This window comes from Camelus bactrianus, chromosome 4, assembly GCF_048773025.1.
Source record: "Camelus bactrianus isolate YW-2024 breed Bactrian camel chromosome 4, ASM4877302v1, whole genome shotgun sequence".
Classification (NCBI taxonomy): domain Eukaryota; kingdom Metazoa; phylum Chordata; class Mammalia; order Artiodactyla; family Camelidae; genus Camelus; species Camelus bactrianus.
In genome coordinates this window covers 77,887,358-77,901,324 of record NC_133542.1, presented here as the reverse complement: position 1 = coordinate 77,901,324, position 13,967 = coordinate 77,887,358, and the positions used below count along the sequence as shown (strand labels likewise).

The window sequence follows — 13,967 nt, the reverse complement described above, 5'->3', positions numbered from 1 at the left end:
GGTGTGAGGCCACAAGGCTGTGAGAACACCTGCAAGTTTAAGCTCTCAAAGGAAAACGGGTTTGTTATCACAAGCATGCAACACTCATTCAATCATAGGAATGACTGTTTTCAAAACACAATTTTCAATAAAACATGGTTTCCTAAGAAAACCAAACAAGACTGAACTGGGCCTGGGAGCAGGAAGCCTGAGGGCAGGAGAGACCGGGGCAGGAACCCAGGGCTGGGAGCCGGGAGGGCACCGGGTCTCCACGTCGTGGATTCCTCCCTCCTCCCACAGGGTCCCAGGAGCCGCTGAAGTTCCAGGGTGCGAAGCAGGCAGGTTCCAAAGCCTCAAAGTCCTTCTGTTCTCTTTCCCTGCAACTGACCACCTGAGAATGTTCAATAACTTCCAACAAAATGACATGTTGCAATCAACTGCATGCTACTAATAATTACAATAACTCAATCCGGAGCAAATCAACCCTTAAACGAACCTCATGGTCAGAGAAATTTCCTGAAATTAAATTTCAAATTGTTTTTTTTCCCCTAGAGGACTATGACAGGGTAACAATAAAAAAAATCCTCAAAAATAAAAGTATATTAGAATAAAATTCTGAAGTGGGGATGGAATAGAAGTATAATTTCAAGGAGATAAATAATGCAAACTTTCTGATGGGCATTTTGATAGCGGTGGGCCAAAAACTCGCAGGAAAAAAAAGAATTTCACCCTAAGTCTCCTATCTAATGGAAAAACTCACGATGGATCATGCTTTAAAGTTCCCATAAAACCGAAGACCTTTATAAAAGCTGGAGGAACTCTTCAGGACCCAGAGTAGGTGGAGCTGAGGACAGGGTCAGGGTGGGTGGGGAGACTGCCGAGGGGAGCCCTGTGGAGCTGGGAGGGCACGTAAGCCCACACTGTGCCCTCGGTATGTACAAGGTTACCTGAGAGGGACAGCGGGTGGAGGGCATGTGGGGTCTCTCTGTACTGCCTGTGTGGCTTCCTGTGAATTCACCATTATTAACAAGTTTTGATGTCCGGCACGTACAGAACACTGCAAAAGGTGGTGGGCAGGCCAGGGCAGGCCAGGCTGAGGGGCCAAACCACACAGTGGGACTGGGGGTCGGGGCCCCGCCCAGGTGAGCAGGCTGTCGGGTCCCAGGTGTGTGGGCAGCGGCCAGCATTCCAGCTCCACAGCGCTACAGCCAGGCAATACAAAATCACAGAAATAAAAATGCGCACACGCTGGGGGGAAGTCATCTCGGGGGGGAAACCACCATGGACAAGCAGCGCCGAGTCCAGCAGAACTCCCACTCGAGGAAACAGTTTTAACAGAGACACAGGAGGGCTATCAGTAATGTCTTCTAGAGGGCAAAACAAAAACTTACCTAAGCACACAGATTTTTTTTAATTAAAAAAACTAACCAAAGGCATCAGATATGAAAAAAATAACTGTCAAAAATAAAACTATCAATATACGGAATGAGCAGCAAGACTGAATGCTAAAGAACAGACTGGGAGGCTGGAAATCAGGCAGGAGTGTCTGGGGAGACAGAACTTCCATGTCCTCCAGGAGAGCGGAGGGGACGTGCCCTCCGACCTCTGACCTCGGGCGTCTGATTGCAAAGCCCAGAAGTAGGGGAGCCATGCCTGCCCTGGGGCCAGTGGGAGGACAGGCGCCGAGGCCTCAGCAGAGCAGGGCGGGGGGGGGGGGGGAGGGCAGGAGGCAGGAGGAACCGGAGCCCCCGGCCCAGGGCAGGGGAGGGTGACCTGGCGGGCGAGGGGCCCCTTTGAGAGCAGCACTCAAGGCCTCCGATGGGCGCACAGAAGTCCCCTGTCCTTACAGTAGAACGTAAGGGAGGACAGACAGACAGCCAGACCAACCGAGCGCGGCCCCACCCCAGGCGGCGCATTACCAGGCCCAGACTGGACTTCGGCATGGTCTTCCGCGCCCGGTGCACCTTGACGTCGGCGCCTGGGGCCGGAGCCCTCCTGTCCTCCGCCTCCTTGCTCCCCTCCCCGAGCGGAGCCGGCGCCGCGGCCGGCGGCTGACAAAAGGCGCTGGGAGTCCTCCCTTTGCTGGCCCCGCCGGGAAGGGTCTTCGCCGCGTGCCCGGGAAGGGAGGAGGCCAAGGTGCTGGCGCCCCGCAGCGACTGCTCCGACAGGGAGGCCTTGCCGAGGAAGTAGCCGTTGCTGCCAACGCTGGAGGTCTGAGCGAAGCCGTCGGCGCGAACGTGATTGGGCTTCCCCAGCTCAGGGTCTCTGTCTGAAATCCCATTTTCCGCGATTCGAGCCGCCGGGCTGGCACCTTCCTGGGGGCCGACTTTCGTGCCTTCCTGAGTGAGCTTCACTGCGTTTGGGTGACTGTTGGCATCGCTCTTGTCACAGGACCCATTGGCCTCGCCGTCTGCAGCCGCATGGGCCTCCCCACCCTGCTTCTCAGCTGAGCCCTCGTCCGCCGCCATAGGAGTCTCTGTGGACAGAGGAGACACGTTAGTGGTTCCCCCGAGCCCCACCAACACCGGTGCCCAGGAACACTGCCTAAAGAAAAACCATTTCATTTCACCGACAAACATCTAGGCTCAGACAGCCTAAATATAAAGAGACGTCCTGGATGTCATCTCAACAGTGAGTGAGTTGAGGGGGGACCCCATCCCGAGGGTGGTCCACCCTGAGCTCAGGCGGCAGTCCTGCCTCCACCCACTTCTCCGGTGAACTAATTTTTAAAAGATTGCAAAACACATTACACAGATGTACATAAGCTCCAGGAACAAATTCACGGCTGGAAAACAGAAGTGGGGAGGATTCAGAGACGAGAAATGAGGCCTTGGAAGCAGCTTCACAAGACAGACGTGAAGAAAACAGGTGGAGCTCTCAGCCTGGTACGAAGCCCTGGCTCTGGGAGGCCCCGCCCCTCCAAGACCCCCAAGAGTGGGATGCGCCTTGGCGTCAGCAGCAAGACAGTACTCGGGGCCTCGCTGCAGACTACAGCAGAAGACCCGCGCTTACGGCGCAGGGGCGGAGGGGGCTCTGGTCACACTCCAGACTGCTCCTCTCACCACCCCTCTCCAGGCTTCCAGGGTTATCACCTGCCATGACTCCGCCCGTCTTCACTGCTCTGACCCCTGGACGGTGGGGTCTGCAGGGCTCTGTCTGTGTGCACCACTGCACCCTGAGCACAGAAATAGCAGTGCAGTAAAAACTTCCTAAACAAACAAATAGCTATTAATTTTTTGAAAATCCTTAGCAAATCAGAAGAGGCAGAAAGTCTCTTAACTTGGAAAAGGCTGCATGTCACACCCTGCAGCAAACATACACTGATTCAGAAATACGACGCGAATTCCACGTAAGATCAGAAGTAACATGAGGACAGCCACAAACACCACAAGGGTTAACACAAGCGGGAGTCCCGGGTGACTGGAGAGAACAGGGGTTGAGGGGGCAGGCCCTCCAGCCACCTGGAACTTGTCAGCGATTCAAACATCAGCGCAGCAGGACCGCTGAGTCGGAAATCGAGGCACAGAACCCAGGGCATTTTTCTACGCCAGCCTTACCTTAACTTTTTAGAAAATGTGAGAGAAAAAATAAGATAGTATTCACAAAAGCAGGAAAGCTATAAAGGATATTAAACTTTAACCAAGGCCTCTGTGGAGGGAAAAAAAAAGTTTAATAAGAGCATTTCATGACCTTGAATGGGTTGATAAAAATAAAAAGATGCGAGTTGCCTCAAATTAAACCTGTAAGTTCAGTGACAGCCTTATCAAAACCCCTATCGGCGTACTGAGGAACTCCATAACCTAATCCTAAAACATGCAGGAAAAAATAAACTTCCACAAAGGCAAAGCAAGTGGTGAAAAAGAACAGTGGGGGCAAGGAAATGGGCTTCCACGGAGGAGACAGGTCTGGTGGGTCTCTGCTGACACAGCGGAGGCCACAGACGGCAACACCGCGGGGTCTGAGCACAACCCATGTGCGTCAGGCGCCGACAGCTGATGGGAAGGCAGACTCCCGGGTAATTCGACCAACTCCGTCCTGGATGGTCGGATAAGCTGGCAGAGATTCTGGTGAGGCCCCCATGTGTGGAATTGATTTTCAGGGGTTCCGAATCAGCTGGCAAAGCCCTTTTCCCCAGACAGCGGTTTGAAATACAGCCATCTCCTCTCATGAGGGAAATCCAGCAGGACTCTGGAGGCCCTGGCCGCTGCCATCAGGCAGAGAGGGCCGTCAGTCAGAAAGCAGCAGCAACGTGCCTTCGCAGCCGACAGGGCCCTGCGAGCAGAAAACCAGAAGTGATCTCAGGTGATCTGCCGAGCCTTCGCAGCCGACAGGGCCCTGCGTGCAGAAAACCGCAAGTGATCTACAGGTGATCTACCGAACCAATGACTGAGTTCAGAAAGAATGGTTAGAAGAACAAAGCTGGATCTAGGCCTCACACCTTATATAAACATTAACTCAAGATGGAAAAGGAACGATAATATAAAATGCAGACTACGAAACTCTCCTCCTGGTCTAGGGCTCAGCAGAGAGTCTCATCCTTAACACCAAAAGCACAGTCCCCAAAAGGAAAACTGACAAACTACAGTTCATCAAAATCAAAAATGTCTCAAAACTAAACAGTAGCAAATCTAAGCCACACTGAGATGCCTCTTCACGCCCTCTGGGATGGCTGTGATTAAGGAGATGAGCCTGCAACACGTGGAGAGGTGGAAGACCTTGTGCCCTGACGCTGGGAATGCTGGGACTGCTAAGCTGTGCGTTTGTATTGGCAGTTGTGGCAACTTCTCACAAAACCACGCATCCACCATGCAAAAGCAAGTGCACTCGTGGCGTTTCTTCCAGGGAAATGAAGTCGCGCCCGACAGACATGAACACAGGTGTCCCACGGCTGCAACAGACGCCCTTCAGCAAGTAAGTGCTTATCAGACCGCGGCCCAGCCGCCCAGACTCTGCTTAAGGTGAAGCAGCACCCGGGAAGAGTCCCAGGGAATTGCTCCAAGTGGAAACAGTCAACCCCACAAGGCAGCGCTCCGCATGCTCCTGCTCACACAGACCCAGAGCACAGGCCGCTGGCGCCAGGGCCACACCGAGGGCAGGACGGGAGGGGCGGTGGGCACAGAAGAGGATGCTTGCGACACGGACGCGCTCTGCAGACTGGCGGCGGTGGGGGACGCACAGACCCACACATGTGATAAAAACGCACCAAGAAACAGGGAGTGCAAGCAGAAGCGGGGAAACCCGAGTGAGGCTGGCAGACGGTCTCAATGCCGACACCCTGGTCATGACCCTGTGCAACGGTTCTCAGGATGCCACCACTGGGGAAACCGTAAAGGGGGCGTGGGGTCTCTCTGTTTTAGGTCTCATAACTGTGTGTGAATCTACAATTATCCCAAAGTAAAGTTCAGTCACAGGAGACAAACTGCACATCCATGTACTAGCAACAGGCAGTTCTAAAGTGAATGCTGAACACCAGGTACAGCAGCACAAGGAGACAGGGAACAATCCAGAGGGCAAGGCCTGGACACCAAAGAGCAGCAGACGCAGCCAAGCACGGTTCAAGGAAGATTAAATAAACGGAGAAGCGCGGGTTCCTCATGAGTCAGAAAACTCGATACTGACTTGTACGTGGGTGGGCAACAGCAGCTCGACCAGGTGAGAGGAAGTCCCAGTGCCGGGCGTTCAGGAGGGACCCCAAGGGGCCAATACCTCAGCAAGAAGGTGCGACGGCACCTGCTACAGAAGCCAGGCCCCCCAGGCGGCCTCCAGCTGCCGGTCGCGGCACGTCAGCGCTGAAACGGCTTACAGCCAGGCCAAGAAGGGCCGTCCTTGTCTGCAAGTCAGTCAGTCAAGCACCCTGGAAAAATCCAACAATGGGGGGGGCGGCGGGGAATAACCAAATCCAACATCACAGTCAATCCACCTGCAATACAACTCAAAATAGCTAACCCAAAATTACAAGGCACAGAAGAGAAGCAGGAGAATCCATGAGGAGAAAAACTGGTCGGTCAAACACCCAGATCTGACGCAGAGGGTGGAAGCGCGGCTGCCGCAGGGCTGCGGCTGGCCGACCGCGGGAGGAGGGCAAGACATTGACAAGGCCCGGCGCCCAGCGGGGCTCCTGAAGATGGCGATCGGCGAGCCTACGTCCTGAAGCCACCATAAGACGACATCACCGCAGAGGGGGCGGAACACCCAGAACACCCTCGGCACCTGTGCCAAGCAGCGCCCAGAGGCCGGAAGGCCGAGGACCCGGCCCGGTGAGCCAAGCCGTGGGGCCTCCCGGGCAGAAGTACCTCACACGGGGCCCACGACAAGAGGGAGTGAAAACGTAGCCTGGAAGAAGTAATGGCTGAAAAACATTTTTCTGCCAACGATTTTCCAAATTTAGTGAAAACGGTAAAATCAAGGAACGGTGAAGCTTAATGAACTCTAGTCAAGAAAAGCAGAAGCTGGACCAAACCACAACAATAACCAAACTGCTGAAAACCAGGGACAAAACCCCACGGCAGTCAGAGGAGGCACCCCCACACAGAGGAGAAGAGAAGAACGCGTGGGTTCCTGGGAAACACCAGCAAGCCAGGGACAAGGGGCCCCGTCTGCGAACCGCCTCGTGAGAGCTCCACAGCCAGCACCTCAGCCAGACGGCTGAGAAAACCGGTGACGAACAGAAAGACAAGCCGAATGCCCAATAAAATTCTTCAGGCGAGAGGGAAGTGACACCACACAGAAACTCACCTACAAAAAGGAACTAGGAGTATCAGAAATGATAAACACCCAAGAAAATATAGAAGAACTTACATCCTTGCTCAAGTTTTGTTAAAAGATAACTGAATGATTAAAGCAAACACAGTAACAACAGACTTGTGTGGCTTATAACATCTGCAGAAGTAAAATCTACAGCCACAGCGTCAAGGATAAGAGGGGAAGCGGAGCGGACTATTTTTAAAATAAAACGTTATACCCAGAGTGGCATAATACCATTTAAAGGCAGACTCTGACTAAAGATGGATTTGCGAGCCTCAGAACAAACACTGAAAAGAAAGAAAGGGGACAGCTAACAAGCCAACAGTGGCAATGATAAGGAGTCACAAAATATATTCAGTCAAAAAGAATGTAACAACAGGGAAAAGGGAGCAACGAAAAAATGGAAAAAACAGGAACAATACAAATCCATGGTCCAAACACCTCAGTGCAAAGGCGGACGTCACCCGACTGGGCACAAAAGTCAGACCTAGTTAAACTGTGCCTGCCCACAAGAAACCACTTCAAACCTGCGTCTTAAGACGCAGACAGGCTAGATGTAATCAATGGGAGAGACACAGCACACAGCCCCCGAGGGGACGTGGGGTGACCACACACCAGCAGCAGAAGACTTCAGACAAAGAGTGTCTCTTTGCAGACCACATGACATCAGACATGGAAAGTCCAAAGGAAGTCAGAAAAGCCACAAGTAACAAGCAGGCTCAGTACGGTTGCAAGGTATGAGTTCAATAAACAAAAATAAATTGTATTTTATATACAGTTCTATGTATCAGTGAGCAAATTTTAAAAGACACTTTTTAAAATTGCATCTGAAAGAGTGTTGAAAATACTCAGGGGCACACTCACACACACACGAAGCAGTGTGAGGCCTGTGCACGGAAGCCACGAGACACGACTGGGAGAAATTAAAGACCTGAATCACCACAAAGACACCCCACGTCCACGGTTGGACGGCGCTGCGCTGCTGAGACCACGGTGCCTCCCAAGTGACCTCAGCACAGTCCACACCAAAACCCCGCCCGGCTTGGCTGCAGACACGCTGACCCTGAGGTTCATACGGACCCAGAAGAGGCGAACATGACAAGGAGGCCGGACACATCCCCATTCGGCAGCTTCCTACGAAGCAACAGAAACCAACAGGGTACGGGCGCCAGCGAGAGGAAAGATGTCATGGAACAGAAACAAACCCTCACGTTTCCAGACTCGTGCCTTCTGACCGATGCAAGGACAGTCCAATGGGATAGTCTCCTCAACAAGTGGCGCTGGGACAGATGGACCCCGACCTCACACTACGAAATGGATCCAAGACCCAAGCGTAAGACGAAAACACACGCACACATCTTTGTGACCTTCCGTGAAGCAATGGTTTCTTACACGCAAGAGCACAAGCAACCAATGAGAAAAACAGAGAAAAGCCTGGACTTTATTTTGAGCTTCCAAGGCCACCACCAAGAAAGGGAAAAGACAACCCAGAGGCTGGAGAGAATCTTTGCAAATCACGCATCTGATAAGGAGCCTGTATCTGCAATATGTTTTTAAAAACCTGGCACTCCATCAATAAAAATCAACAGCCAATTTTTAAAATGGGCAAAGGGTCTGAATAGACATTTCTTCACGGAAGGTACACAGACGGCCGGTGCACAAGAAGAAAATGCTCAGCACCACCAGCCATTAGGGAGACTCAAGACCACGAAGAGACTGCACTGCACGCCCCCGGGGCGGCTGCAATGAGGAAGGCGGGAACCAGCAAGGGCTGTCAGGAGCCTTCCTCACCGCTGGGGGTGTCCAAGTGGGCAGCTGCCACAGGAATCAGTCTGGAGGTTCCTCAGAAGGAACATCGAGGCCTTGGCTCAGAGGCCGAGTGTGAGGAGGAACTGGCACCTGGCAGCATTCACCCGTACCTTCATTTAGGAAAGGCCCCAGGAGGGGAGCCAGGGGGAGGGGGAGCCAGAGAGGGTGGGAGCCCATGAAGAGGACGTTTCACGGAACAGGGGGGAGGACAGCACCAGGAGAACACTGGGCGAGGTCTCCAAAGGTTCTGCCAACATGCACAAAGGGACAGGCAGCTCTGGGAGGCGAGCGCCCCAGGGCCAGCTGGGGGTGTGGCAGCGAGAGCAGGTGGGCTGGGGAAGAACCCGGGGTGAAGGTGAAGACAGGATGCAGGGCAGGGCCACGGCCATCAGTCCACCAGGGACAGGCCTGGCTGCCAGGGAAAGACGCCCCAAGGACAGAGGGCAGACCTGAGCCAGCCCCTCAGAGAGCAGGTGTCTGACCTGGAAGGGAGTGGGGTTTGGACTAGCCCTGGGCAGCAAGGTCCCTGACCCCACAAGCCCCCTGCTCCCAGGAACCCAACACTGGGAGACTCACGGTGCCCAGGGCAGTGGCCGCGCCAGGAGGAGCATGGCCCCATCGCTGGCAGGGGTCCTCCCACGGTCTCGTGTGCTCAGCCCTCATGTCCGCCCCAGCTGTCCCAGGACCGCATGCCCAACCTCGTGCAGATGCAGCCAAGCAGAGTCCAGTGCCCACATCGCTCCGGGGCCTCCTGTCGCATGGTGTCCGGTCAAGATGCTACTCCCCAGTGGCCTGGTCAGCACCTTGGTCAGCACCCTGGTAGCCCACGTGTGAGACAGCGGGGTTCACCTGTCAGTCTTTTCCCCAAGTCTTAACAAACGTAGAGCCCTGCGTCTCCCACCAGGGCTCCTCCCAGGGTAGCCAGGACCCCCAAAGTTCCCCTCTGCAAACACCCCCTTGCCTGCCAGCCTCCCTGCTTCCTGGCACCTCCGCTGTTTCCAGAGCCCCCAGATTCACCAGCAAGGACGTCACACCAACAGTCATGGCTCATGCCTGCGGGGGGCTCCCCTCACTCAGCAGATCACCTTCTGTGCCCACCACACCCAGCACTGACCAGGCCACAGCCCGCAGCGGTCGGCGACCAACTGAACAAGCTGCCCCGCACCCACAGGCTCCCGGGCGCAGGGACCAGGACCTCAGGCCAGCCCCACACAACCAGGCACAGCCTTACCTTCTCTCAGCAGCTCAGCTCTCAGGCAGCGGTCCTGCTTCGTCTCCCCCTTTGCCGGAACCGCCTGCTGAAGAGAAACAGCCATCAGCGCAACCCGTCCACCCGCCAGCCGGTCTCTTCTCAACGGGCACCGAATCCGAACCACAACCGGACCACGGGTAAAAGCCGCTACCAGTGGGCCCTCGGCAACCAGGGAGCACCCGGCCAGCGGCAGACGCACAGAACACGGTCTCCCCAGAGGAGGAGGACTAGCATTCAAACCAGGCCAAGGAAATGGCTACTTTACCCGTACTTGGGGGACACTGTCTTAACAAGAACGCATCCATGCATTGCTTTCATAATTAGACATCACAAATGTTTTGGCTCTATTATAGGAATGCTACAACTTATTTCAAAGTGCATTCTGCTGGTGACAATACTTCATGTAAGTATTTCAAATGTCCAACCCCTACAAAACAGGTCAGAAACAGATAAATCAAGAAAACTCAATAAAAACCTGAGCCACTCAGGAGCTCAGTCTCCCACACTGAGGCACGAATTATACGAGCGCTCCTGCAGTGTCATGGCTCCTTCCTCGTCTCTAACACTGAAGTGCATAGTTATTTAAGTGTTCTGCAAGCCTGTCCTTTTACTGCAGAGCATCCAGAGTACACCAGCCCTGACCGCCTGAACTTCAGGGCTCTTCTAGGGGGTGATGTCAGAGTTTCTGTCATCTTTCTCTCACTAGCCACTGTTTATCTAAAAAAAGAAAAAAATCAGCCGTGTGGCAGACACCAATGGGGCAAGCGCCTGAGAGGGCTGAGCCTTGGACCCTCCTGTGCAGGGGAGTCCTGGTCGTGGGCCTCTGTCAGCCCCAGAAAGCCTGGCCCTTCTCGGAGGCTCCCTGCAGCCTCCTGCACAGAGACCCAACCACTGATGCCATCATGGAAGTGAGTGTCTTCTCATTTTCTCACTCCAACTTAGCAAACACAGTGCAAAGGGCCCAAAGGGAAAGTTCTAAACACAGCAATAAGGCTGTAACCACAAAGAGTGCCAGATTCGATGCTGCTTCCAAATACTTAATCTTCAAAATGGTGTGTCTGGCTCACTGGACACCCCTCCAGGGACCAGCACAGATGGAGCCTGGTGCACACGGGCCGAGGGGCAGGAGGCTCCGGCCCTGGACTCACAGGATCATCACAGAAACACAAAAGCCAGGAGCCGACACAACTCCACGCTCTGCCGCCGGTAGGGCTCCACAGTGGGACTCCCAGGGAGAGCTGTGAGCTCCGGGCATCCTTCACAGACAGAGGTTGAGAAGGGTGACTCTAACTGCTACACATACCTCAAGTTTAAAAGTGGTCAAAGCCACTTCAGAATGAATGTGAGACATACTTACTAGAACCACGAAGAACAGCTCCTGCACTAGGAGGGGAAGGAAGGGTGCAGTCAGTGTCCCAGTGTGGCCTCAAGTGTTTCTATCCTGACCCTGTGTGTCTGTGTGTGCGTGCACATGTGTGCACGTGTGCGTGGCATCGGCTGGTCAGCTTTCACAGATTATCTATAAGAGACCCAACGATGGCAAGATACTAGGAGAAAGGAAGAGAAACCCTCTCGATGCTCATCTCGGTGGTGAGCGCCGCTCACTCAGCATCTGGTGACCCCGCTGGTGGCCCTGACGCTGAAAGGAAAGCCCCCCCACACACTGGCCGCCAGCACCAGGCACAGGGAGGGCCTTCTCTCCCCAAGAGCAGAGAGGTTTCGGTTCCAGCAGGCACAAGAGAGATGCCAAAATCCCACCTGCCACTTCCTGCTCTCTGCCCAAGGTCTGGGCCAGCGACAGCGTCTCCTCCCTAAGAACCTCGGTGGCACCAATGCAGGACTGTAGTGCCAAACAGGTTGTCAGCAATGGGCCGTATCTTCAGTCCAAGAGATGTCTGAGATGTAGAGCGCTACCCACCCACCACCTAATTTGAAACTGTTTTCCACATTCCAGTTTCACTCACTATCTATTAAACGGGGTGGAGAGGAGAATGAATCCTTTCAATATCTCATAGATTTCCTTTTCCCTCTTTGTCTTTTTGTTTTTCCCACTGGCAGAAAAAGGAGAGTTAGTTCCTAAATTTGGAAAACACAATTAATACCCAAAGCAGCACCATCAACTACATGTAAGGGGCTCTGCAATATCAGAACAGACTCCCTTTCCATCTGCTGCTTAACCCTCATCGGGCCTCCCCGCACAGAAGTAAACCAATGGCGCTACGCCTTGCTGTTCCCTTGATCCAGACCCTCTCAGCTGCTGCGTCCCACCTCCACAGGCTCTGACGAGGTGATGCTGACATCCCCGCCGAGGGGGACTCCGTGTGCCCTGCCATGCTCGGGGCCTGCACCCCGAGACTGTGGCTGACATCCGAGGAGCCCAGACCACGGGGAGGCTGAGAGCACTGTGCAGGGCGCTCCAGCCCAGCGCGGAGTCTCCTGGCGGAGACCCCAGGCTCCTGGACCAGGAAAGAGCTGTCATCCTCCGCGCCCCCTGCCCACGCTGCTGCCCCCATGAGGGACAACAGGGACCACAGCCGTCTCAGGGCACTGTGTCCCAGCGTGGTGCCCAGCAGGCCACCGAGACGGGCTCTTCCCCTCCGTGCTCCCCAGACAACGTGGGGCCCCCCCAGGTCAGAGCAAACACACCCACCCGGCACACAGTTAATGCCAAGCAGGCAACCCGACCACACAAGCTTCCTGCTCCTGGGGCCGGGCCCGGAAGGCACAGCTGGGGTCGACCCTCCCGGTCTGGATCTATGGAGAAGACGCAACAAATCCGGACATGCAGGAGGTGCCACGGAGCCCGCCAGGGAAGGCATCAGCACCTGCACCTGGCGGCCCGCAACGCCCTTAGCTTCTGTGCGTTATACTCCACTATTCGGACCCCATCAGGGATGTGAAGGAAAATAAAAAGCAGCCTGGACCACCACAAGCTCCAAGCAGCTGGCGGGGGCGGGGCCAGCACAGGTGTCTGTTGTGAGGGCGGAAACCAGGGAGGTGGCCACACAGCATCTGTTTGGTCTCACCTCCCTCTGGGGGGAGACGGCTACACATACTTCTCACCACCAAGAAACAGACCGATTCCCTAGCTTACATGGCAGTCTCCCGTGAGTTTCAACAATACTATTGGCACAACTTAGTTTACTGACAAAATCCAGTTTGCAGACCAGCAAAGGTGACACCTGCCTCCCACAGGGAGCCCTCCAGGGCTGCGACTGGCGGGGGCGGGGTGCTCACAGGGCACACACACAACCTGTGGAGACGCGCAGCCTCGACCCGCAGGGCTTGAAAGCGGCAAACGCTGCTCCCTCTCCCTTACTTAGCTGAGCTTGCAGTCAGTCAAGACGAAAACGCAGGCTTCCACTGGGAGCTGGGAGGCCCCACTGGCAGAAGGGCACCCAGCAGGGCCAGTGGGGCCACAAGGCACTGCCGTCCACCGTGGGCCTCATTCCAGGCCCAGCCTGTCCCAAGGGCTCAGCACCCTGAGAGTCACCCTATAAAACAAAGCTTCGACAATATAACACCACCTGGGGGCGGGGGGGTCACGCACGTCACGCCATTCTTAGGTGATCAACATAAAAAACAAAGTGGGCAACGGTGCATCGATACATCCGCCCTAAGCAAAGCGTGCACAGAGTTTCAGATGTGGGATGTTCCGCAAGACCGCTGCGTGGCTTCCAGGGCACGGAGCGTCACTGGCAGCTCCCTCACCCACAGGAGGCGGCGCCCCAGGTGAACGTACGTCATCGGACTCTCTCCCAAACGCGACACAGTCTAAAAGAACGTTTCTCGTTTTAACTCTTGTCAGAACTCCTTTCTAAAGCAAAAAAAAATTTAAGTTGATTGGAAAAAAGCCGTATAATGACGCAAGGCCGTGGGAAATACCGGAAGGCACATACAAGGCCAATGCAGGGTCCCCCGTCCCCGATAGTACTGTGGCACCCTGAGCGATATTGGCCTGGTGTTTTCACAAGTCTCATTTCGTGCCATTTCCAAATTCTTCCAGAGTCCAGTCACCCTTCTCATTAGTTCTGCCTATTTTGCCCTTCAGTAGAATCAGCAATTTCCCATGAGCTTTAGTAAACAGTGCTTCTTGCATAGCTCAGGGGAAGGGAGCAGATTTAGGAGCTCCTGTATCAAAGGCACGTGGGGACAAAACCACCAGGGTCCGGACGCAGAGGCA

At 54.6% G+C, this 13,967-nt stretch overlaps 1 protein-coding gene across 21 annotated transcripts in view; it reads right to left on the bottom strand.

Moving 5' to 3' along the window:
- Positions 1-13,967, bottom strand: part of EHMT1 (euchromatic histone lysine methyltransferase 1) — a 119,326-nt gene that overhangs the window by 65,289 nt on the left and 40,070 nt on the right. For 17 of the 21 annotated variants that reach the window (XR_012506667.1, XR_012506669.1, XR_012506670.1 and 14 more), the window contains 2 exons: positions 9,764-9,830; positions 1,899-2,455 (listed from right to left, as the gene is read on the bottom strand). Coding sequence is in view for 16 of the 21 variants with exons in the window: in XM_074362769.1 (XP_074218870.1) it covers positions 1,899-2,455; positions 9,764-9,830 (624 nt within the window). In the remaining 5 variants the exon portion in view is untranslated. Of the gene's footprint in view, positions 1-1,898; positions 2,456-9,763; positions 9,864-13,967 lie in introns of those variants that run through there. The other 4 variants (XM_074362770.1, XM_074362759.1, XM_074362772.1 and 1 more) reach the window with 3 other exon arrangements.